Raw genomic sequence first — 24759 nt, 5'->3', positions numbered from 1 at the left:
ATGGATAGTTCCCAAGCAGGAAATGAATAGAGCATTTGCACTATAAGCAATGACCTCTTCATCCAGATTCTGTCTGATTATCCTTAGGAACTTTGAAATAAGCCAGTGATGGAGTTTATAATATATAAGAAGCTTTCATTTTACACATTATGGATAGCACAAAACTAAAGTATGAGCAATAAAAAAAGGAACTTAATCGTTTGAACAAATAGTAGAAGGGCTTATCCATTATTGAGGTAAGAATTGGAGAGTAGGGCATTACATGGATTTATTTAAATCAATACACATCATTTCCATGATGTCACTATATAAATTGGTGCAGACAACATTTGTATAATGAAATTGTGATGCAAACTGCAGTGGAAATATGCTCTGCTGCAGAAGAAATCTGTTCCATTGAAGCCTAGTAAAATTAGGTTTCACTGGATAATTTTTTACAAAGCTGCCATCTCTTCAAGATGCTAATAAAGGATTCAGGTTCTGCAAGTAATTTCCAAATAAGAAATTATATTTAAAAGATCCATAGTCTGTCAAATAACAGAAGTAGTTCCTAGATAAAATCATTTTGTTAACACACTGCATTCAACAAAGTTCTCAAAGTGTAGGAGGATGTTAGAAGAATTTTGAAATAATGTCCTTTCTAGTATTAAGGAGTTGGAGGATGCATTACAAACAATGAAGTTTAATTACTGTTTAAGTATCCTCTTGTATTCTCCCTACATATTTTATTTTGCTCTCTGCATCTATAAAAGAGTTTAGGAATTAGTTGGACACACACAGATAATAGCAGAACCAATAGCAATAGCACTTAGACTTATATATCGTTTCATAGTGCTTTATAGCACTCTCTGAGTGTTTTACAAAGGTCAACATATTGCCCCCAACAATCTGGGACCTCTTTTTACTGACCTTAGAAGGATGGAAGTCTGAGTCAACCTTAAACCAGTGAGGATCGAACTACTGGCAGTCAGTAGAATTAGCTTTCAATGCCGCATTCTAACCACTGTGCCACAACTGCTCTAGAAGCAGGTAGGTTATTTTAATAGCGGAACAATCTTTAGTTGAAATAGTTCAATACCATAGTATGAGTATTGCATGAAGAAAGGTCCACATTCTGTCCTAATAGTTTGATTTATCAAACTTAGGAGAAAATCATATTCATAATTGTATATAAAGCAAAGACAGCCCTTTTATCTTTTTATCTATCAGTTTTAAAAATAATTTTATTTAATTCCTAATATTTGTTTTCTGTGGATGCTATTTATCATCTTTATATTTTTGTGTAGTCTATTTACTTCTTTAATTAATTAATTTAATAAATAAAAGTTTCCCTTAAGTTCATTTAATGACCGTTCGAATTTACAATGGCACTGAAAAAAAGTGTCTTATGTGTCTTTGGAAAGAAAGGTCATAAAATGGGGCAAAATTCACTTAACAATTGTCTCACTTAAGAACAGAAATTTGGGCTTGATTAAGGTAGTAAGCTGAGGACTACATGTAATGAAATGTTACCTAATAAATGTTACCTAAGAACAAGAAGTATTGCTTTCTGTTGCAGCTTAAGATAATTTTAAATAAATTTGCTTCTCCTTTATTGGAAAAAAGAAGAATTGCTGGAGGGAGGGAATAAATATATTCATATATTATACTGAGCCATAATCATTCATAGGAGGGGTAATATCTTCCCGGTTTGGCCCGGTCCCGCCCAATCTGGTAGGAACGATTTTCCTTGGTTCTGAGAACCAGTAGTGAAAAAAATAGATTCCAACGATTGCGTGAGCCACGCAATCATTGGAAGCTTTCCCCCTGCTTTTTAAAGCATATTTTTCCCTGCCGGTCGCCAGAACTGGCAGGGAAACAAGGCTTTAAATTTTTTTTAAAAAAGCTTCCAACAATCGTGCAGTTCACCGCTGAGCTGCGTGATCGTCGGAAGCTATTTTTTTCACTTTTTAAAGCATTTTTTCCCTGCCAGTTTGGGTGAATTGGCAGGAAAAAAATGCTTTAAGGGGGGGGGGGTTGGCCACACCCACCCAGTCACATGACCTCCACCACCAAGCCACGCTCATAGAACTGGCGGGGGGGGGGGAGATTAGATTTCACCATTGATTCATAGTCCAACTTGGAAAAAATGCTTTCCTGCTCCTTAATGGGATCAGTGCTTCTTTATATAAACTGTCCTGGATGTTCCTCTTGCTATTGGTGTTCACTTTCTAACCTTTCTGTTTATTTTGCCAGAAGGCGCCTGCCTCTTTTTAAAAACTAAGTGGCTCTCCTTGTTTTCTCTCAACAACTGTTCTTTATTTCCCCCATCCCATCTTATCATCACGAAATCTTACTTATTTGGCAACAAGGAAAGACTGCAACATCCCTGAATAGGCCTGCCTACAGATCAGGGCTGAACCTTCTTTCCTATCTCCCTAAGTATCTTCTTCTCCTTCTCTGTCTGCAGTGGAAGCCGCTCTTTAGAACAAATGCCCAATTGTTGCTTTGTCCCTTTTGTCTCATTTCCTGAGAAGATTCTGTGACCGTTGTGTATGCATTTGTTTGAATGGTGGAGGTCACGGTCCCTGGAAGCAGGCCGCTTGCACTGCTTTTGTCATCTGTGTAACATTAGTGCTTGTTTTGTAAGGCATGGTAGAGCCTCCATGATACCATGTACCAAGACTCACATTCTGATTCACCTGCTAAATATTGCAGATTGGTCAGAATTTGTGCTAAATTGTCCTTGAAGAGAACACACTTAAAGACTCTTGATGTGCCACATTTCTCTTCACAAGGATCCATAATGTATTCTTTTTGAACCTGAAAAGAAATTTCAGTAAGATAGCAGATGCTTAAAAGCTGTTCTGGAAGCAAAGGTTTTCTGCCTTAATTCTGTACGGCAAGGGAAACCAAATGTATTATTGAAAATGACACCCCGTCTATATTTTAACTTCATTTGCCTTGTGGTTTCTTTAGCTATAATTTTGTTAGCTATAATTGTCAAACTCTTGGTTCTGCAGAAGTTTTCAGTAAGAGGGAACGTGGCAAGAAATTTTGCTTGTTAGAAACATCTCCTTTGGGAAATTGCATTTATTGTCAACACAAGTTTCTGTAGGGGAAAAAAATCATTTCAAAAATGAAATGAAGTCATTTTTGTCAAAAGCTTTTAAGAAAATCAGACACACGATCTCTACTATTGCCATCATCCCTGTTATTGTAATGCACAGTGGCACTGTACAGGTAACCCTCACTTAACAATAATTGCTACTAAATTGCTACTAAATACAGTCATAAAAGACAAAGATATATGATCCAGCTGCTTAGTGGTGGCAGTTCTGGCAAGTCTCATGTTGCCGTCATTAAGCAGGGACCATACATGTTGTAAAGAGAGGACCTCACGTTATTACATTTTCCAAGTTTATGTTGACTTCCCCATTGGCTTTGCTTGTGAAAAGTCAAGAGGCAAGGGCACAAATTACAATCACGTGACCACGGGATGCTGTTGCAGTTGGTAAATCTGGGCCTGTTGCTGAGCACCCAGATTGTAATCATAAGGCCACAGGGTTACTGTGATGAAAGGAATTCAAGGACTGCTTTAACTACCACTGATTCAGCACCATCACAAATTTGAACAGTTGCTGAATGAGTTGCTGAATGAATCGGTTAAATGGCCACCTGTATTATTATCCACAGGGACGCGATGTCTCAGTGGCTAAGCTTCTGATCTGAGCTTGTCAATCAGAAACTTCAGCGATTTGAATCCTTAGAGCCGCATAACAGAGTGAGCTCCTGTTACTTGTCCCAGCTTCTGCCAACCTATCCGTTCAAAAACGTGTAAAAATGCAAGTAGAAAAATAGGGACCACCTTGGTGGGAAGATAACAGCGTTCCGTGTGCCTTCGACGTTTAGTCATGCCGGCCACAAGACCACGGAGACATCTTTGGATAGCGCTGGCTCTTCGGCTTTGAAGCGGAGATGAGTACCGCCCACTAGAGTCAGGAATGTGTGCGAGGGGAACTTTACCTTGTTACCATCCACTGAATTTCTTTTGATTTAATTACTATATACAATTAAAGGATCACAAACTGGTAGTTCACTTGAAAATATATGAGTTAAAAAGGTGATTAATAAAAGTTTTATGTTCAGAGGCATATGAAGTAACTTGTCTACTAGGGCTGTGTAAAGCCTTTGAAAGAGGTTCATCATTATTATGAGAGCATAAATAAAGCCCTTTTGAATTATGAAAGCAGCCGCATCTTCTGTATTTTTAGCTGACCTTCACTTTGCTTTGAACAAAGCCAAGCAAAGTGAACGCATGTTTAGAGACGGCTGGAGCCTGTGCAAAACAACTGCATGCATGAAAAATAAGAAGCTGTTTTTAATTAGTAGAAAAGAAGTGCTTCATATATACTCCTGCACATTCTGAAAAACCTCCTCCAAAAACTTTACACATCCCTCTTATGCACATATCTGTAGTAGTCCTGCTACATAGTAGAGTGAAACAAGTCACTACAGTTAGCATGATGAATGGTTTGGTGTTCGATTGTATAGTAAGAAATGGTACTATATTTGGTTTCGCTTCAAATAGCAAAGCTATGATTTTTGTCATGATACATTCATGTCATGATACATCAACATATAAAAAACACAGGTTGTCATAAATGCTAATTCTGTATGCACATGATATATCTTTATACTTACATTACTTAAGCAAATAAAGTGAATTGAGGACTTCTAATAATTCACTTCAATGATATGTAGTATCATTGCTTTGAACCATTTAAAATATTGATTAGCTATTTGTTTTATATTTTCTTTTTTAATACTAATTGATTTCCTTTCCTGATTTAGATTTGAAGAAAACTCTTGCGGTCTTACTGGATAATATATTGCAGCGTATTGGGAAGCTTGAGTCTAAGGTTGAGAACCTTGTAATCAATGGCACAGGTGCAAATTCTACAAACAGTACCACCACTGCAATTCCTAGTTTGGGGACAGCTGAAAAGCTGAATGTTGCAGGTAGGTCTGAAAACTCTTCGTTTCTGCCCTTTAATTTTGAACTATATAGCACAAATAAAATAGTCTAAAATAGATTTTATTATTATTATTATTATACAATTGTATCACAGCGGCCAGTTGCTTCGCCGGATTTGGCATTGGTTACTAGTCAGGCCCCACCCAGGGCCCTAGGACGTCGTAACGTATTTTTGTAATATGCGTCCAGATCCAAGCAGTGCGGCTTTTTGCATTTGACTGATGGTCATTTTGTCAATTTTTAACTGTTTTAAATGTAATTCCAGTGCTTTTGGAATAGCACCCAGTGTGCCAATTACCACTGGAATTACCACTGCTGGTTTGTGCCATAGTCGTTGAATTTCGATTTTTAAGTCCTGGTATTTTGTGATTTTTTCATATTCCTTCTCTGAGACCCTGGTATTGCGATGTCTATGATTGTGACCTTATTTTTCTCAACCAGTGTGATGTCTGGTGTATTATGCGCCAGTATTTTGTCCGTTTGTATACGGAAATCCCACAAGATCTTGACCATCTGATTTTTGGTGACTTTTTCAGGCTGATGTTCCCACCAGTTTGTTGCTGTTTTAATAATATAATTTTTGCACAAATTCCAATTTGTGCTACTGAATTGTGCCGCAATTTATAATCAGTCTGCACAGTTTTTTTACAGCAGCTGAGTATGTGATCAACAGTTTCATCAGCTTCTTTGCAAAGTCTGCATTTGGCATCATCAGAGGATTTTTCGATTTTGGCCTTAATGGCATTGGTGCAGATAGCTTGTTCTTGCGCAGCCAGGATTAGTGACTCTGTTTCTTTCTTTAATGTACCTGTTGTTAACCATAACCAAGTTTGTTCACTGTCCACTTTATCTTTTATTTTTTCCAGAAATTGGCCATGCAGTGCTTTGTTCTGCCAACTCTCCATTCTTGATTTTATCACATCTTTTCTGTATTCTTGTTTCGTCTGTTGGGCCTTCAGTAGATTTTTGTTCTTTACTTCGATTAATAGATGTTCTTGACTTTCTTTTAAATAATCAGCCAGATTATTATTATTATTATTATACAATTGTATCACAGCGGCCAGTTGTTTCACCGGATTTGGCATTGGTTACTAGTCGGGCCCCACCCAGGGGCCTAGGACGTCGTAACGTATTTTCTTAATATGCGTGCAGATCCAAGCAGTGCGGCTTTTTGCATTTGACTGATGGTGATTTTGTCAATTTTTAACTGTTTTAAATGTAATTCCAGTGCTTTTGGAATAGCACCCAGTGTGCCAATTACCACTGGAATTACCACTGCTGGTTTGTGCCATAGTCGTTGAATTTCGATTTTTAAGTCCTGGTATCTTGCGATTTTTTCATGTTCCTTCTCGGCGACCCTGCTATCACCTGGTATTGCGATGTCTATGATTGTGACCTTATTTTTCTCAACCAGTGTGATGTCTGGTGTATTATGCGCCAGTATTTTGTCGGTTTGTATACGGAAATCCCACAAGATCTTGACCATCTGATTTTCGGTGACTTTTTCAGGCTGATGTTCCCACCAGTTTGTTGCTGTTTTAATATTATAATTTTTGCACAAATTCCAATGGATCATTTGTGCTACTGAATTGTGCCGCAATTTATAATCAGTCTGCGCGATTTTTTTACAGCAGCTGAGTATGTGATCAACAGTTTCATCAGCTTCTTTGCAAAGTCTGCATTTGGCATCATCAGAGGATTTTTCGATTTTGGCCTTAATGGCATTTGTGCGGATAGCTTGTTCTTGCGCAGCCAGGATTAGTGACTCTGTTTCTTTCTTTAATGTACCTGTTGTTAACCATAACCAAGTTTGTTCACTGTCCACTTTATCTTTTATTTTTTCCAGGAATTGGCCATGCAGTGCTTTGTTCTGCCAACTCTCCATTCTTGATTTTATCACATCTTTTCTGTATTCTTGTTTCGTCTGTTGGGCCTTCAGTAGATTTTTGCTCTTTACTTCGATTAATAGATGTTCTTGACTTTCTTTTAAATAATCAGCCAGTGCATGTTTTTCTTCTTCAACTGTTTGCTTCACTTGTAATAATCCTCTGCCACCTGATTTTCGGGGCAGGTACAGTCTATCAGTATCACCACGTGGATGTAAACTGTAGTGCATTGTCATTAGTTTCCTGGTTTTTCGGTCCAAAAGGTCCAAATCAGCTTGTGTCCAGTTAACTATACCAGCTGTGTATCTTATAACTGGTATTGCCCAGGTATTTATGGCCTTGATTGTATTTCCACCATTCAATTTAGATTTCAAAATTTTCCTAACTCTGTTGGTGTACTCTCGCCTGACAATAGTTTTTACTTCTCCATGCTTGATGTTATCCAACTGCAGAATGCCTAAGTATTTGTAGGCTTCATTTTCTTTGCATTTAATTAATTGGCCATTGGGCATTTCAATTCCCTCACATGCAGTGATTTTGCCCCTTTTTATGGATACAGTGGCGCATTTTTCCATGCCAAACTGCATTGAAATATCGGTGCTGAATACTCGGACTGTGTTTGTCAATGATTGGATTTCTATTTCTGACTTTCCATAGAGTTTCAAATCATCCATATATAGTAAATGTGAAATTTTTTCAGCTTCTTTGGCTGTTTGGTAGCCTAATTTCATTTTTTTTTAAGATTACTGATAGTGGGATCATTGCGATGATGAAGAGAAGAGGTGAAAGTGAATCACCCTGGAAAATTCCTCGCTTGATATTAACTATTCCGTAGATCTCATTCCCTACTGCCAACTCAGTTCTCCATTGTTTCATCGCCTTTTCAGTAAAGGATGTAATATTTTTGCTAATGCCAGTTGTTTCTAAGCATTTTATGATCCAACTATGTGGCAGTGAGTCAAATGCCTTTTTGTAATCAATCCAGACCATATTCAAGTTCGTTTTTCTGTTCTTACAATTTTCTAATATCATTTTATCAATTAGAAGCTGATCTTTTGTGCCCCTGCTCCTTCTTTTGTTGCCTTTTTGCTCTACTGGCAAGATGTTGTTTGTTTCCAAATAATCCATCATGTTATCTGCAATAATGCCTGTGAGTAATTTGAAGGTTGTTGGCAAGCATGTTATTGGTCTGTAGTTTTCAGGTGTTGTTCCTTTAGTTGCATCTTTCTGAATCAAGTATGTTTTTCCAGTTGTCAACCATTCATCAATTTGGCCCTTTTGTAAAATTTCATTCAGTTGCCTGGCCAATATTGCATGTAAACTGGTCAGATATTTGAGCCAGAAACCATGTAATTGGTCCTTTCCAGGTGATGTCCAATTCTTTACCTTTTTAACTCGATTTTTGACCATCTCAGTTGTTATTTCTAATACTTGCATTTGCTTGTTGCCAATGCTTTTCTCAAAGTCATGTATCCACTTTGCTTCCTTGTTGTAGTCCTTTGCATTTTCCCACAATTCTTTCCAGAATTCAACTGTGGCCTGTTTTTCTGGTTTTTCACTTTTGGTGTCACCATTTACATTAAGACTTTGATAAAAACGCCGTTGGTCTGATCGAAATTGCTGATTTTGTTTATATTGGATGATTCGTGCCTCATATCTTTCAATTTTTCTAGCTGTTGCTGTTATCTGCTGTTTTACAATCTCTACAGCTTCATTGATGTTTCTTGTATCCAATCTATATCGTCTGATTAGCCGATCTATGATTTTGTTGTTTTTAAGCCGTTGCTCATGCATGTTCTTTTTTTTTTTTTTTGGTCTCATAATTCACAATTTTATTTATTTATTTTTCTTAACACATATTGTATTTCCCCCCTCCCCCCTCCCCCTAAATCCCCACCTCCCTTCCCTCCCCCCGACTTCCCAAAGACCATACGTGGTATAATTTTTGAACAATCACAGTCTGAAATATCTCTACATTGAACTCAGCTTCTTACTGTTACCCAAATTTAAAACAATTTAAATTATTACTGATACTAAGCATAAGCTATCTGGAGTTTTTTAGTCCCATATTTACTTTTTATGTAATCAATCCACTTTTTCCAGTCTCTTTTGTATCTCTCGTTTGAATGTTCTTTGAGATATGCTGAGATTTTGGCCATTTCGGCTAAGTTCATAACTTTCAAAGTCCATTCTTGAATTATAGGTAAATCTTTCTTCTTCCAATACTGCGCCACCAAGAGTCTTGCTGCCGTTATTAAATACAGGATCAAATTAGTCTCTGCTACTGTAAAATCAATACATATACCCAGTAAAAACAACTGGGGGGTAAATTTTATCCTTCTCTTGAAGATGTTTTGCAGGATCCACCATATTTTTATCCAAAATGCCTTAACATTACGACATGTCCACCATATATGAAAATATGTAGCATCACAAGAACCACATCTCCAACATTTAGGTTGAACATTTGGATACATAGAGGCAAGCTTTTTAGGATCTAGGTGCCATCTATAAAACATCTTATAAAAATTTTCTCTCAAGTTTTGTGCTTGTGTAAATTTCACATTTCTTACCCAGATTCTTTCCCATGTTTCAAGCATTATTGGTTCCTCGACATTCTGAGCCCATTTTATCATACAATCCTTAATCAGTTCCGTTTCAGAATCCATCTGTACTAATACATTATATATCCTCTTTATATGCATTGAGCTTTGATCTCTTATTTGTTTAAACAAATTATCCTCAACTTTTACAAAGCCAATTTTTTGATCTGTTTTCCACCTAGCTTGTAGTTGACCATACTGAAACCACGTTTGAACTACCTTCTCTTCTTTAAGTACCTCTAAAGATTTTAGTTCCATCACCCCTCTTTCTGAGATAAGAAGTTGTCTATAGGTGGTTCTATCGTGTTTTTGTTCTACATTCATATTTTCAATTGCATGTCTAGGAATTGCCCACATGGGCACTTTATCATTTAGTTTATGTTGATATTTTTTCCAAACCCGCAATAAAGCATTTCTTAAGATGTGATTTTTAAATTTCTTATCCGTTTTTTTGTTAAATAACAGGTAAGCATGCCAACCATATAACAAATCATATCCCTCGATATTCAAAATTCTGTCATTAGTTAGATGAATCCAATCACTAATTGCAGATAATGCCACTGCGTCATAGTATAATTTTAAGTTAGGTAATTTCAATCCTCCTCTTTCACGTGCATCTTGCATTATTTTCATCTTTACCCTCGGCTTCTTTCCTGCCCACACAAATTTGTTGATACCCTTCTGCCATTCTAAAAGATTCGCATCTCTTTTAAGTATTGGTAACATTTGAAAAAGAAATAAAAATTTTGGTAAAATGTTCATTTTTACTGCCGCTATTCTACCCAGCAAGGACAAATGCAGTTTTTCCCACCTTTTCAACTCCAACTGTGTACTATGCCAAAGTGATTCATAATTATACTTGTATAATTTCCCATTTGAGATTAAAATATTAACTCCAAGATATTTAACTTTTTTAACTACCTCACATCTTAGCGTCGCCCCCAGTTCTTCCTTCTGTTTGATAGTCATATTTATAGCTATTATTTTGGTTTTTCCTAGATTTATTTTAAATCCCGAGACTTGACCATATTGATTGATCGTATTCAATAATACCCTACTAGTTTCCTGCGGTTGCTCCAATATTATAACCAGATCATCCACAAATGCACGAACTCTATATTCTTGCTGTCTAATTTTGATCCCTTTTAGACCGCCCAGGCCCCGTATCTTATTCAACAGTATTTCCAAAGTTATAATAAACAATAATGGGGACAGAGGACAGCCCTGTCTTGTACCTTTTTCAATTTGGAAGGAGTCTGTCAGACTTCCATTGACAATGATCTGGGCTGTTTGCTGCTGATATATTGCACCAATTGACCGTAAAAAGCCATCTCCTATCTGCATTTTTTGCAATGTCTTCAGCAGGAATTGCCAATTAACTCGATCAAAGGCTTTCTCCGCATCCAAAAATATGAATGCGGCCGGGATTTGATTGTTCTTTCCCAGGTTTTCTAAAGCGTTGATAATTAATCTAACGTTATCCTTCATCTGTCTGCCCTGTATAAAACCAGTTTGATCGGTATGTATCAGTTGCTGAGTTACCCCCATTAGCCTATTTGCTAATATTTTAGTAAAAATTTTATAATCTACATTGAGTAATGAAATAGGTCTGTAATTTTTTGGTTGGGTAAGGTCTTGATCTTCTTTGGGTATCAACGATATGAACGCAGTCTTCCACGAGGGAGGCACTTTCCCTCCCGATTGAATTTTATTGAATAGTTCTCTGAGGGGTTCTACCATTTCTAACTGTAGATATTTATAATAAACAGCTGTTAAACATGCATGTTCTTTAAGTTACTAGCATCTGCCCTTAATTTTTTGATTTTTTGTTCTAAACGGATTTTCCACTTTGGCTTTGATGCTTTTTCTGTTGTGTGACTAGGTACTTTAATTTTAATGCCTAGTTCATTAGTGACTATTACAGCTGCGCTGTACATTAACTGGTTTGTTTCCAAGATGGATCCCGGTTCAATTGTTGAAAACACTGCATTAACCATTTTCATGATAGGGGCCAAAATTTTCTTAGGCACAGTTTTTAGTGATGGTAAACGTTGCCTTTCCTCATTAAGCAGAAAATGCTCCATGATCTTATCCTTCAATTCTTTTTGTTTTTGAGTTAGTTCATCAGTTGGTTCAGTGATAACTGGTTCTAGTGGTGGTGATGTTATTTCCTCCCCGAGAGCTTCTTCTGGGAGTTCTGCTATAATGTCTTTAGTTGTGTCTTGAATATCAGTTATTTCCGCTTGTGATATTGTTTTTTGGGTTTTGCAATTTGCCTGAATTTCCTCATGTTCAACTTCACTAAACACTTTATTCCGTATAATAAATCGCCTTTGATCTGCTAGTCGTTGTTCACTAACATTTGAATCTGGATATTGTTGTTTCCATAATTCATACATTCGCTTTAAATAGCCTCTTTTTTCTGGCTCTGAGTTGTAGTAACAGGCCATTATGGCACGGTTTTCATCTGCACTATATTTTTGTCGTTTTGTTGGCTGGTCCACTTGTAGCCCACTTGTCGATGGATGTCCAGGGACCCCAACATCCGCCGCGGCCCTTGTTAACCCGCGCGACGACCGATGCGGTATGGAATTCTTATTTGTTTTTTTCACCATATTGTATGGGTTGGCGGGGGGTTTTTTACGGGACCAGATGCCAACCTGACCCCAACCCTCCTCCTTTCTCATCCGGGCTTGGGACCGGCAACGGCGGAGTTATTATTATTATTATTATTATCATTATTATTATTATTATTATTATTATTATTTCAAAGATTCAGGGGAGGAGAGAGGAGTGGAGGCAAACTAAGGATAGTTCCTCAATTAACAACCATCAAAATTACAATAAAACAGAAGGAAGGGAGTTATGACCTGTGACCAAAGTTACAGCTGCTGCAGCACCTCACAGTCACATGATAAAAATTAGGATTTTGGGTAGCAGGAATCTGATGCCAACCAGATCAACCTTCTCTGTGATGATCAAGTTAAAAATAAGGGGGGGGGGTGTTTACTAAGATTGACCTGACCTTTAAAAGCAATAGCCCAAAACCTGGACCACTGTTGTTCTGCTGACCAGGTAAATAAGTTGAGCCCAGGGAGCCAGAACATGAAACAGGTTAAAACATTGGGATTGTGTTCCCTTTGAGTGGCTCTTCCCTTCTCCCAACCATTATATCTCCCCGTATCCAACACTGCTGAGAAATAGTACCCAACCCTATTCATCCCTCCAGTTTTTTCATCGCCCATCCTCAACCTCTCCTCTCAAGCTAAAATGCATCCCCACGCCAAGCAATATACATTTCAGAGAGTAGAAAACCTGACACGTGCTATAGCAACAGCTCTCGGCATCTCCAAGTCACCATGCCACCCTAATCATATCTTCATCTAACAGGAATACCCCATACTAATTAATCAGTAGAACGAATTAATCAGAACAATTAAATCAATGGAGTGGCTTGCTTTTAGAAGTTATGGGTGCTCCAAAACTGGAGGTTTTTAAGAAGAGATTGGGAAACCATTTGTGTGAAATAGTACAGGGTCTCCTGCTTGAGCAGGGAGTTGGACTAGAAGACTGTTCGGACCCAGGCTTCCTGAGACAGTAAAAAGCACACGCTTAGTCCCAAAAACCCTCTTTTTTTCAATGGCTGTGAATTATGTTCATTCACAGCCCGTAATGAGTCACAAATAGTTTGTAAAGAGTCTGCCAAAGTCTTTCAGAATAAAGTTGATAAGCACCCTCCCATGAAACACTGCCAAAGACCTAATTGGCACTTAGCTTTGCAAGGCCCCACGGAGAATAGAGTCAAAACAGAGTTTCAGAATTTAAACCAACCAGAACGAGAAAGTTGCTTCCTGCAAATGTTAACGTGCCTTTACTTCTCCTTTATGTCTTAAGAGAAGGGCCAATCATCTCCAAGCCTTATTCCCGAGTCGCCCCTTTTGTCTTAACTGTTCTTGCTTTCTGGCAGCTCTGCGCATGTGTGCACTGGGAACAGGCTCCCCCTGTTCCTCTGCCTTGCTGATGTCCGGCTCTGGAGGCAACACATAACTCCAGATGGCCCTGCCTCCCTGTCTGCCTCAAACACAGAACCCTCATCTGAGCCTTCCCCAGACTCCAGGACTAGCCCATGTTCCTCCCCAACTTTCTCACTGTCCAACTCTGCTGCCAGTTCCGCAGGCCGCCTGCGGACCACAACAAAGACTTCCAAGGCACTTCCAACTCTGTTATTCTATTAATTGGTTTTACCCATGCTACAGGGAGCCCCTTCACCAGTTCTCACCCAGAGTATCTGAGTACATTCACCTCACTCTCATTCCACAGTCCCAAGATCCTCAGAGAAATCTCTTCATAGTACAAAAACACGTTATTTAAAACAAAATAGTCCAGGATTGGCTTCACACATAGCTGAGAAGATGAAGTGGCCATGCAAAACCTTCAGCAGTTGACGAAGCCAAACACATTTCCTAAAATGTCGCTGCTCAGCCACTGTCCATCCACTATATGGTGCAACTTAATGTAGACACTGTCTCCACCAGCTCCAAGAGTCTATTGCTTCCATTGTCTAAAGTATAGACCAAAAGTCCAGCCAGCAACCTACACCAATAGATCTCTTGATGGAGGACAGGAGAGCTTAATTTCTTTGCTGTCTCCATTACTGGGAGGTTTTTGGTGCTCTCTAAGTTTGCTTGTTCTCTTGCAGATATTTCATTACCCAACTAGGTAGCATCATCAATGCTACTAAGGTGTGGGATTTGCTGTAGGTTTATATTCTAGTGGCTTACCCCGTCAGTATTGGTGGGGTGGTCTTAGAGATTCTTTGGTTGGGCTGTTTACTGTTGGCTTCTTCGATCGTTTCTTGATTGGAATATTGATTACTTGATTGTTGGTCTGATATTCATCTTGCAGCTAATCTATGCTGATCTGGGTGCTGATTACTGGTGAAGAGGTGCTTAGGTATTTTTGTTCCATTTTTAACTAGTTGGTAGCCTGTTTTACATACTCTATAGATGTTGTCAATGTCTATGTGTCTATTGATGGCTGATTTGTCAAATGCTAGGCTTCTATGCCCTGGCATTTTTTGGACTTGGTTTGGTCTAGGATGGTCACATTTTCCCAACCATTTTAAGCTATGGTTAAATCTATGTGTTGCATTTATCTTTACTATCTTGGATATTGATATAGTATATGAAAATGAATCCTGGGCTAAATATTTTCTAATTTAAAATGAAGACATTCAATCAATCAGAAAAGCGCTGGAAGGAACCTTGGAGGTCTTCTATTCCAACTGCCTGCTCAAGCGGAGACCCTATGCCATTTCAGACATAATGAAACATTAAAAGGAAATACCTCATATCTATATTTCATGACAACAAAATGTTCTAAAATATTAATTTAAATAATAGTTTTAAGGTAAAGGATATGCTTGCTTGCTTCAGTTTATTTTTGGATGGCCAACCTTAACCCTTTAGAGTTATACAAAAATTGTAAGCTTTTTATAAGCAAACTATGAGCAATTCCTATCTTCAGGTTTGGAATTAAGCCAATGTAAAGATTTTTTTAAAAAAAAAATCATTTACCTGTCAATGTAGTCTATTAGTTCTTGGGCTTAAATTCAGAACATATGTTTTATAAGCATTTGCTTCTGAGAGACTTTTGGAAGTCAAATATTTATCTTTGGTTTAAAGGCATAACAATGCCTCTAAGTAAAGATTTATACTGCTTGTTTGAAGTTGAATTTCCAACTAAAATATTAGAGCCATTTTTATTGTACATTCTGAAATACAAACATTTGCTTTCTTTTTTGATGTTGTTCAATAGTCTTTATCTATCCTATATTAAGTGGCAGATGCTCCTTTTAGGCAGTAGTTGTTCAAAACTTCTCAAGCCAAAAGATGAAACTATATTATGAAATGCCTTCCAATGTAATGTGAACCTGGCAGCTGTGTGGTATTGCTTAAAAAAGTAATAAGGGCGTAATGAATGAGTAATATTTTCTGTTTTGCATTGTATTCCCTCAGGGCTATCTGTTCTGAGCTACATCCTGACAGCTGTTACAGCTGTATGATTATTTAATTTATATCCTGCCTTTCATGTAATATATAAATGTGGTGGGGAAATATGTTTTATTCTCTCAGCAACTTTGTAGGTTGGTGTAAGAGATAGGACATATTGTAGTGACGCATGAGTTTCATGATTGGGTGGGCACTTGGGAGTGGCTATCCCTTGTTACAATCCAACATCTGAACCACTATGTCACATTGGCCACTGTCTTTATTTGCTTTTCCTTTCCAACATATGTGACACGGGGTAAGATAACTCCTTCCTTGCATATTCTTTTTTTTCTCCACTCTTCTTATCCCTCCTGTTATCTGTAATGGAATCAGGCCAGAATGACAGTATTAAGATCAATCATATTCCCATACTTCATGTACATTCATTGAATACTGGGTAAGGTAAAAAGTACCCCTGTCCAATTGGGTCCAACTTTGGAACACTGTGCTTATCTCTGTTTCTTGGCCGATGGAGTCAGCATTGTTCAGTGACATTTTCCATGGTTATGTGGCCAGCATGAATGGTACCAAAGGTGCGTGGAACTCTGTTAAGTGGTACCTATTTATCTTCTTGCATTTGCATGCTTTTGAAGTGCTAGGTGAGAAGGAGCTGAGGCAAGTAATGGGAGCTCACCCCATTGCACAGCACTCGGGTCTCAAACCCCAGCTGTCAGTTTTCCAGCTGACAACCTCAGGGTCTTTAACCACTGAGCCAACACGCCGCCTGGGCTGGGACCAAATCATAAATCCAATGAATAAGAAGCTCTGCTTGTGGCAGGTTTATTTTCTGCAGTGTGTGATATAATGGAACAGGCTAAAGAATACTAATTTAAAAAATTCAGGGAAGGAAAAAAGACATGGAACTTTGAATCCCAGAGTAACTTTAATGGGAATTTATGTTTTGTGATGTGGAAGCAAACTGAGACAGTAAACAGAAAAGTATCCTATTTATTTTTTCTGCTTTGGCAGGGCTTAGCCACACCCCTACCACAGCAGCAGAAAGAAGTAGAGTTGTCCATTATATTTCTAGGAGTTTTTGAAGATTTGCAATACACAGTCAGGAATTGACATTTGTGATTTCCCTCTTCCTGGTGTTCTTTTTTGGGGGTTTATTTTCTTGAAAGTTTATAAATGGTATAAGTCAATTCAAGGAGAATCTTGATAATTTATCAATTAGTGGTAGAAGTGAATGGACAGAGAGGCAGCATAGGAAATGGGAAAAAGGAAAATCTATTGTTCCTCCCAGCTTGTGGCAGAAAACCAGTTTGGAAGAAAAAGGAGGAAACTCTAAAAGGAGTAATTGTTTTTAAAATGATGAATGAAAATAATGTTAATTGTATTACAGGATATTGATTTTAGAGTTTTAGACCCACCAAGTGGCAGCCTGGGCCATTAAGGCGTCTTCCTCTGCCTCGTTCTTTAACAGGGCTTCCATTATTTGGCTATGTGAGCTGCAGTCCAAGCTCCCGGCAGGGGACACTTTCCTCCGCCAGGACGTGATAAAAATCATCGCAGCAGCCCAATACTTTGCATTTAATGCAGCGAAGTTTGCCTCCAGGGCATTGGCCTCCAACGTCACTTCTAGGTGCTTCGTGTGGCTTCACCACTGGCAGATTGACCAGAAGACCAAGTGGAAGCTTGCTTCTGCCCCCTTCAAGGAAACTAAATTGTTTGGGGAGGTTTTAGACCCCTTCCTGATTGAATCTAAGGATAAACGGAAGGTCCTTTCCACTCTGACCAAGAACCAGGTCGTAAGTCCACCCCCTATTTCAGGAGGCAGTCCTTTTGTTCTAATGATTCCTCCCTCTCCTCCTCCGCTGCCTCCAGATCATACAACCAATCCACCGATCGATCCCAGGACAGACAGTCCTTTCGGGACGGATAGGTAGCAGTTCAACTTCCACAAATCCAACCGTGGGGGGGGGCTTCTCACAGGCCCTTCCGCACATTCAAGTGACCACCAATGGTCACCTCCCATCGAGGGACGGCTTCAGCTGTTCGTATCCCAATGGGAGCAGACCACACAGGACAGCTGGGTCTTGCAGACCATCAGGGAGGGACTGTCACTGGAGTGCCCTCGCCTGACGGTCTGCAAGTTCCCCCAAGGAACTTCATATGATGTCCCACCCCCTCTTGCCCTCTCAAGAGGGAGCTCATGAACCAGGAGATCCATCACCTCCTGGAGATCAATGCCATACAGCAGATACCATCTGACCGGGAGGGGAAGGGATTTTGCTCCATTTTCTTCCTGGTCCCCAAGAGCTCAGGGGGGTGGAGGGCCATCTTGGACCTCAAGAACCTCAACCATCACATCACTTACAGGAGGTTCAAGATGCAATCCCTGCAGACCATCTTCACAAGGGTTCGCCAAAGGGACCTCCTAACGTCCATCGACTTAAAGGAGGCATACTTACACATCCCAATTCTGCCACAACACCAAAGGTTCCTGCTGTTCTTTTGTGCTGGTCGGCACTATCAATGCAGGACCCTGCCATTCGGCCTGTTGCACCTCAGGTGCCAAACTTTGCAGGATCTCCATATCACCATGAGGTCCCTCCGGAATCACGGGTTCTCCTTGAACCTGGAAAAAAGTCGTCTCACTCCAATTACCAACCTTCTCCACTTGGGGGCAATGATAGACACTTCCAACTGGAGGGTGTCCTTCTCCCAGGACACGATAGACAGTTTAGTCTCCCTAGTATGCAAAGTTCAGGGGTCGAGGCAGGTACCTGTGCTGCTTCTTTCTCAATTACTGGGGAAGATGTTTTCGTGCATCTCAGTGGTCCCATGCATCTCAGTGGTCCCACTCTCCATCCCCCAGGAGTTGCAGTGGTTACTCCTGCCCTACCAGAGATCCAACAGAAGCAACTCTCCTATGAAGGTCCATCTTCCCCAGGCCGTGAAAAGGTCCCTCAGAGGGTGGCAGTCTGCCACGCTTTGGAAAAATAATCTCTTCAAGGAGCCGGAGAGGGTAATCATCACGACGGACACCAGCCTCGCCAGCTGGGGTGCACACATGACACCTTTCATAACTCAGGGCAAGTGGTCTCCAGCTGAAGCGGCTTGCAACATCAACTTCCTGGAGCTGCGAGAAGCAACACTCGCCCTGTGTCATTTTCAACAGGACATTCTACATCAGCACATTCTCTTGATGACGGACAACGTGACCACCAAGGCCCAAATAAATCGCCAGGGTGACACAAGATCCAGGAAACTCATGGCGGAGGCAGAGGCCCTGGGCAGGTGGGCGGTGTGTCACATCAAATCCATTCGCTCCGATCACATCTCGGGGGCGGACAACACCCAGGAGGACTGGCTGAGCAGGACTGCCATAGACAATGCAGAGTGGCGGTTACACCCGATCCTGTTTCGCCTGTTGATCTGCAGATTCGGCACTCCAATGGTCGGTTTGTTTGCTACCCACGAGAACACGCAACTCCATCGATTTTTATGCCACTTCCAGTCGCAGGGAGTGGAGGGGACAGACGCTCTCCGCTGCAGGTGGCCCCAGGAACTGCTATATGCCTTTCCACCACTTTCCTTGTTACCACAAGTGATCCGCAAAATCATCGCAGAGAGGGCGGGGGTACTGATGGTCGCACCTCACTGGCCTTGGAAGTCCTGGTACGCCAATCTTGTCAGCTTGTCAGTGTCCAGCCAGTGGCGAATCTCTCAGGGTCAGGTCTCCCTCAGCTAACGGGCCATAGTCCATCTAGACTCCCAGTGGCTCCAGCTGGCCGTCTGGCACTTGAGAGGGACCTCCTGAGGAGGGAAGGCCTGTCGGAAGAGGTGATATGTACTGTCCAGGCGGCCTTCAACGACCATGATTTACAACTCCACGTGGTCTACCTTTGCAAAATGGTGTGACAAATCACACCTTGATCCAGTCACAGCACCCGTTTCCAATGAATTGTACTTTCTACAGGAGGGCCTCGATAGGGGGCTTGCCCCCAGCACCCTCTGATGCCAGGTAGCTGGATTATCGACTGTCTGGTCTGGGACTACAGCCCAGTCCCTCAGCAAGATACCTAGGGTTCGGTGCTTTCCCAAGGGCGCCTCCAACCTACGTCCTCCAGTAGTTCACCGGTATCCAACCTGGCAGTTATCGGTGGTCTTACAGGCTCTCACTTCAGCTCCCTTCGAGCCTCTACACACTTCTTCACTTTGACACCTCACCTTAAAGACTGTGTTTCTTGTCGCAATAACATCTGCCAGGCGCATATCTGAACTGGCGGTTCTATCGGTCTGAGAGGACCTTTGTATCATCTATCCGGATAGAGTTGTAATGCGCCTAGATCCTACCATCATCACAAAGATTAACACCTGGTTCCATAGGGCACAGGAGGTAATTTTACCAAACTTTTGCCCGTGCCCCAGGCACCCGAGAGAACGCATCTGGCATACGCTGATGTCACACGGCCCTGTGGAGATACATCAAACAGACAGCTGACTTCCGCAGATCAGAGACCCTCTTTGTGTCATTCCAGCCAGGGTCCATGGGTAAGAAGGTAACATCCTCTATGGTCGGCAGGTGGCTGAAAGCATGTATTGCAGCTGCATACGAACATCAGTCCAGGACTGTTCCTTGACACGTCACTGCTCACTCCACAAGGAGCGCTGCCACCACCGCAGCCTGGGCAACCCAGGCCACCATAGACTACATCTGCAGGGCAGCTATATGGTCATCCCTATCACCATTTGTCAGAAACTATAGATTGGACATGTATGCATCAGCCAAAGCATCGTTCAGCAGGAGGGTCCTCCAGGGGGTTGTTTCCACGACTGAATCCCAGGACAGACATTCTTCCTGCCCTAGTGACATGTAAGTTGGGTATGTTCCATTGCTTGGACTCTCCAAGCAGTGCACAGGAAAATGACCATTGGCTTACCTGAAGGGTCCTTTTCTGTGCACTGCGGGAGAGTCCAACCCGCCCATGGTCTTTGTGTCATGGGATTTGGGACCATCGTGGCATCTTGGACTTCTTTCCACTGCATCATCATATCTTCATCCCTCACTGGTTCCAGAACTCATCAAAAATCTGGCATTAACAAGCACCAGGAAGTGTGGCCAAGGAAAAAGTCTTGGGCAATCAGGCTAATTTAACCCATTGCTTGGACTCTCCCGCAATGCACAGAAAAGGACCCTTCTGGTAAGCCAATGATCATTCTGTCCTCCTAAAAAAAACCTTGGTGATAATTATAAAGAGACTTTACACTTATTTTCTTCCATGACAGAAAAATAAGTCTTCTGCAGACTTATCTTTGAATTACTTACTCTACTGAGTAACAGGCATAGAGCGCAGCCAAATTAGTGATTGTATATAGGTTTCCTGTGTTTTCTAAAATGTCAGCTGTCCAGATTAAGTTAATTAGGCACAGGCTTGTCTTAATTACTGTGATAGTCTTGGCAGTTATCATGGCTTGTATCAAGGTCTGCCTTCTCTTCTTCAAAGGCCCTTGTTCTCATAGACCTCTCCCTTTAGTATCCATAGATTTGTATTTCATAACCTGCATATCAAATATATTGATGTAGCAGTTGCCAAAAATACTAAAGTACTGTGATACTGCCTAGAAATTTGGAAGCTGCAGTTCAATCATATCTGGGTATACCAAGTTGGACTGTTGTCAATCCCCTCATAACTCTTCCATTATGAAGTAATCCATTTGTATCAGCAACTTGAACTTTTTCGTATCTATGTAGTAAATGAATTACATTTGCACTTAAGATTCAAGCATGTTACTTCTTGATTTTATTTATTCTGCTTTTATATTACATTCACTGAGCACTCACGGTGGTTTAATACCATATAATAAAAAAGCCACATAACCATAAAATAAAAGTAGCGTATGATTAAAAATGTGCATTGGACATAATCAACAACAGTTATTTTAATTGTTAAAATCTTTTTTGAACGGTTCTGTTTTCACAGTCCCAGGTTATTTGGAGATAGGTTGCTGTATGGCTTTCTATGGAGAGGTTGTTCCAAAGGGTTGGAGCCATAACTGAGAAGCATTTTGCTTCAGTCTTTCAAAATTTCCTGCAAAAGGAGCTCTTGATATTCTACACAGGATGTCCAGAATAGGTGGACAGGTACTACTTAAAAGAAATAATCCTGCAGATATCTGGGCACTAAGCCATATAAGACTTTATCGATCGAAAGCCAATACAGGTAGTTCTTGACTTTCAACAGTTCATTTTTGAATAAAGTTACAACGATGCTGAAAAAGGTGACTTACAACCATTGCAGCACCCCCATAGTCACGTGATCAAAATTCAGATGCTGGGCAACTGGTTCATATTTATAAAAGTTGTAGCTCGCTTAGCAACAGACATTTTGGGCTCAATTTTGGTGGTAAGACAAGGACTACTTGTTCTTTGAATTATATTGTGATAAAAGTGCACCAATGCATTAACATTGCATTGAAATAGGAGCTCTCACAGAGCTGACTGCTACATTTTGCATCTTCTTCCAAATAACACTATAAAGTCAGTCATGAGACATTGCAGTATGATCAGAAGTAGCCAGGCATCTCCTCCAGGAATGGATGCAGCAGATAATGCCAATATGGCTTCCTATCTGGCAATAGGCATGCATTTAAGAGGCCTGCCAAGATCTGGACTTGCTCCATCAGGAAGTCTTCAGTTTATGGATTATCATCTTGTTCCTGTTGCAAGTTCAAGATAGTAGAAACACCAAGGAAGATGCATGTAGATAAATTCCATTTAAAAGTGTTTTATTATAAAAATAAGTTTTTTAATTAAAAAGAAACATGACTTAACACTTTTTAGTTTCACAGCTATCCTCTCTTATCTCTCTAACCCATGGTATTTTTACATAAAGCCTAAAATGTTTGATCTATTTAAGGGAAATCAGGAGCTTGAAAAGGTTATTCCAAATGTTTGGGTTGACATTCCCATCCTAAGAGAGTTTTCGTACTTCAGTAACTGCCAACAAAGCTACTATTAATAGAGCAAGCCAAAATTAGATATTACAGGGCTACAGAGAAAAGTTCTGCTGAAAAAAAAACTATTTTAAGAATAGAACTGGATGTAGAGAATTACTGCTTCTTTACCGTGGTTATTGCTACACAAGGATTGAAATAGTCTTGTCTGCTTTAGTTATTATTTGCATCCCATTTCATGTCTGAGTTCAGACCACCTACTACCTATTGGTAGTTCCTGGTGTTCCACCCCATTATATAATTTTTCAAGCATTCCTGCTAAGCAGAAGGGTACATGGCTATAAGCTAATTATGCCTACTCCAAACTTATTTCCATATGATGCAAATTAACAGAATCCATATGATACAGATTGAGCTTTATCATGTGTAACAAACACGTCAGCTAAAAACTCACCTACAGCTCTTGAGGGCCCATCAGATTATATCAATGTCCAGTAATAAATTGTTATAATAGATTTTTTCTTATTATCAGGCTGGGAGGCGGGGGGGAGAAAACTGTTTATCTAAATGAACTAAATAAAATAAAGTGGTCTGACTGTCACAGTGAGGTCAACTTCCCATTACCTCACTGTAAAATTTCTGCCCAGTCAATACCAATACAAGAGTGTGGCACAAAGTATACATTGGTTTACAGTCTTGTTTGTTGTCATGCCAACCTTGAATTCCTGAGTTATTCTGGTTAAAGTTATCATAACATGAAAGTTGCTATGAAAAATTGTTAGCCTGGGAATCTTCAGCACGTCCAACAGGTTGCCAAAATTTTGGAATCCCATCTGAGTTGAATAACAAAATGAGAGAAAGTTTTACATCCTATGGTTCTCACTAATATCAATTTCTGTCTGATTTTACACATGTAATGAAGTGTTTTAAATGCATGTATTGGGTTGGAAAACCCCATTTTAATTTTAACGGGTTTAGAGCCTTTATCTACTTTTCTTACTAAAATTGTCGTTCAGACCTTTGCCTTCTGTTAGCTAATTGAATGATAACTATATTTTAGTTTAACGAATAGGTTAATTGTATTTCTGGTTAAAAAGTTAGTTGTGCTTAATTATAAATGATGAACAATTATTTCCATTAATTCTTAATAACCTCTCATGTCTGAGCACATTTGATGCACATTCCATTTATTATTCCCTGGTTTCATGGCCCTTTTCCAATTTCCCAGCAGATAGATGAGGAAGAAGACAGCGCTGCATTTTCAGAACTCCATTAGTACCTCAGCGATGATTCATCCTCACAGTCAGCTGAGGTGGAAAAAATGCTAATATATTCTCATGTGTTTAATATTACGTATTACATTGTGTTAATTTTTCTTCTTCAGATCTCATTAATGGAGCCCAGGAACAGTGTGAATTGCCTCCTATGGATGGTTTTCCTCACTGTGAGGGCAAAATAAAAGTAAGCTTCATCTATTACACCATTTATTTGTCTGTATGTATTCATTCTGCAACAGAAAATGTTCTAATGCTCCCATTTTATCTGACAATTTGTTAATTGATCAAAAGACCAGGGATCAAAAAAAAACAAAAACCATAATGTTCTCTTAGCATGTGACATACTACTATGTGAGTATGATAACTGAAGCAAAGTGTCTAATAATTCTTAAGGGGTCAAGTAATTGATAAGGTATTGATCCAGATGCCAAAAATAATATATAAACTACTTTTTTATGAAGAAATTGAGTAGTAAAATGTTTCAGATTGCAGTTATATTTGAAGGACAAAAAGAGCTCTTCTGTGAGGAGATGGGCATCTAAGAATTTTGATATAAATATATAAATAAAATATTAGAAGTTTTCAGTATCTTTTACTGAGATAAACCTGTTTGGATGAACTCAATATAAACAATGTAAACTTCCTGCCACTGATGTGTGTCATGCTCACAGTGGTGAACTTTATATTTATGGGAAAGTTTCTTTGACCAGCATTTCCCTATAAATGATAGCAGTTATCTTTCCCTGATAAGTGAAGTTTGCCTTGACCTTGTTGATTTAAAATGCTATTACAGCAGCTTCCTGAGAATTAATTAATTGTGTACTTAATATTGCAGTCTAGGTTCATAAGAACCCAAACCTGTTGACTGAAGGCATATTTATTATTATTATTGCTTTCCTTTCTAGTGGATGAAAGATATGTGGAGATCTGATCCTTGTTATGCAAGTTACGGTGTTGATGGGTCCACATGCTCATTCTTTATTTACCTCAGTGAGGTCAGTAAATTTTCATTTCAACTAATAC

The 24759-nt window shown here is 39.7% G+C and overlaps 1 protein-coding gene across 4 annotated transcripts in view; it reads left to right on the top strand.

Annotated features, from left to right (window-relative positions):
• MGAT5 (alpha-1,6-mannosylglycoprotein 6-beta-N-acetylglucosaminyltransferase) overlaps positions 1-24759 on the top strand; it is a 142112-nt gene that overhangs the window by 68986 nt on the left and 48367 nt on the right. For all 4 annotated transcript variants that reach the window (XM_032223117.1, XM_032223124.1, XM_032223100.1 and 1 more), the window contains 3 exons: positions 4834-5001; positions 23844-23920; positions 24642-24731. In XM_032223117.1, the coding sequence (XP_032079008.1) occupies positions 4834-5001; positions 23844-23920; positions 24642-24731 (335 nt within the window). The remainder of the gene's footprint in view (positions 1-4833; positions 5002-23843; positions 23921-24641; positions 24732-24759) is intronic.

The sequence above is a fragment of the Thamnophis elegans genome, chromosome 1, assembly GCF_009769535.1.
Source record: "Thamnophis elegans isolate rThaEle1 chromosome 1, rThaEle1.pri, whole genome shotgun sequence".
NCBI classification, from domain to species: Eukaryota; Metazoa; Chordata; class Lepidosauria; order Squamata; family Colubridae; genus Thamnophis; species Thamnophis elegans.
Note: the sequence above shows the minus strand (reverse complement) of the source record. Positions and strands in the feature narration are given on the sequence as shown.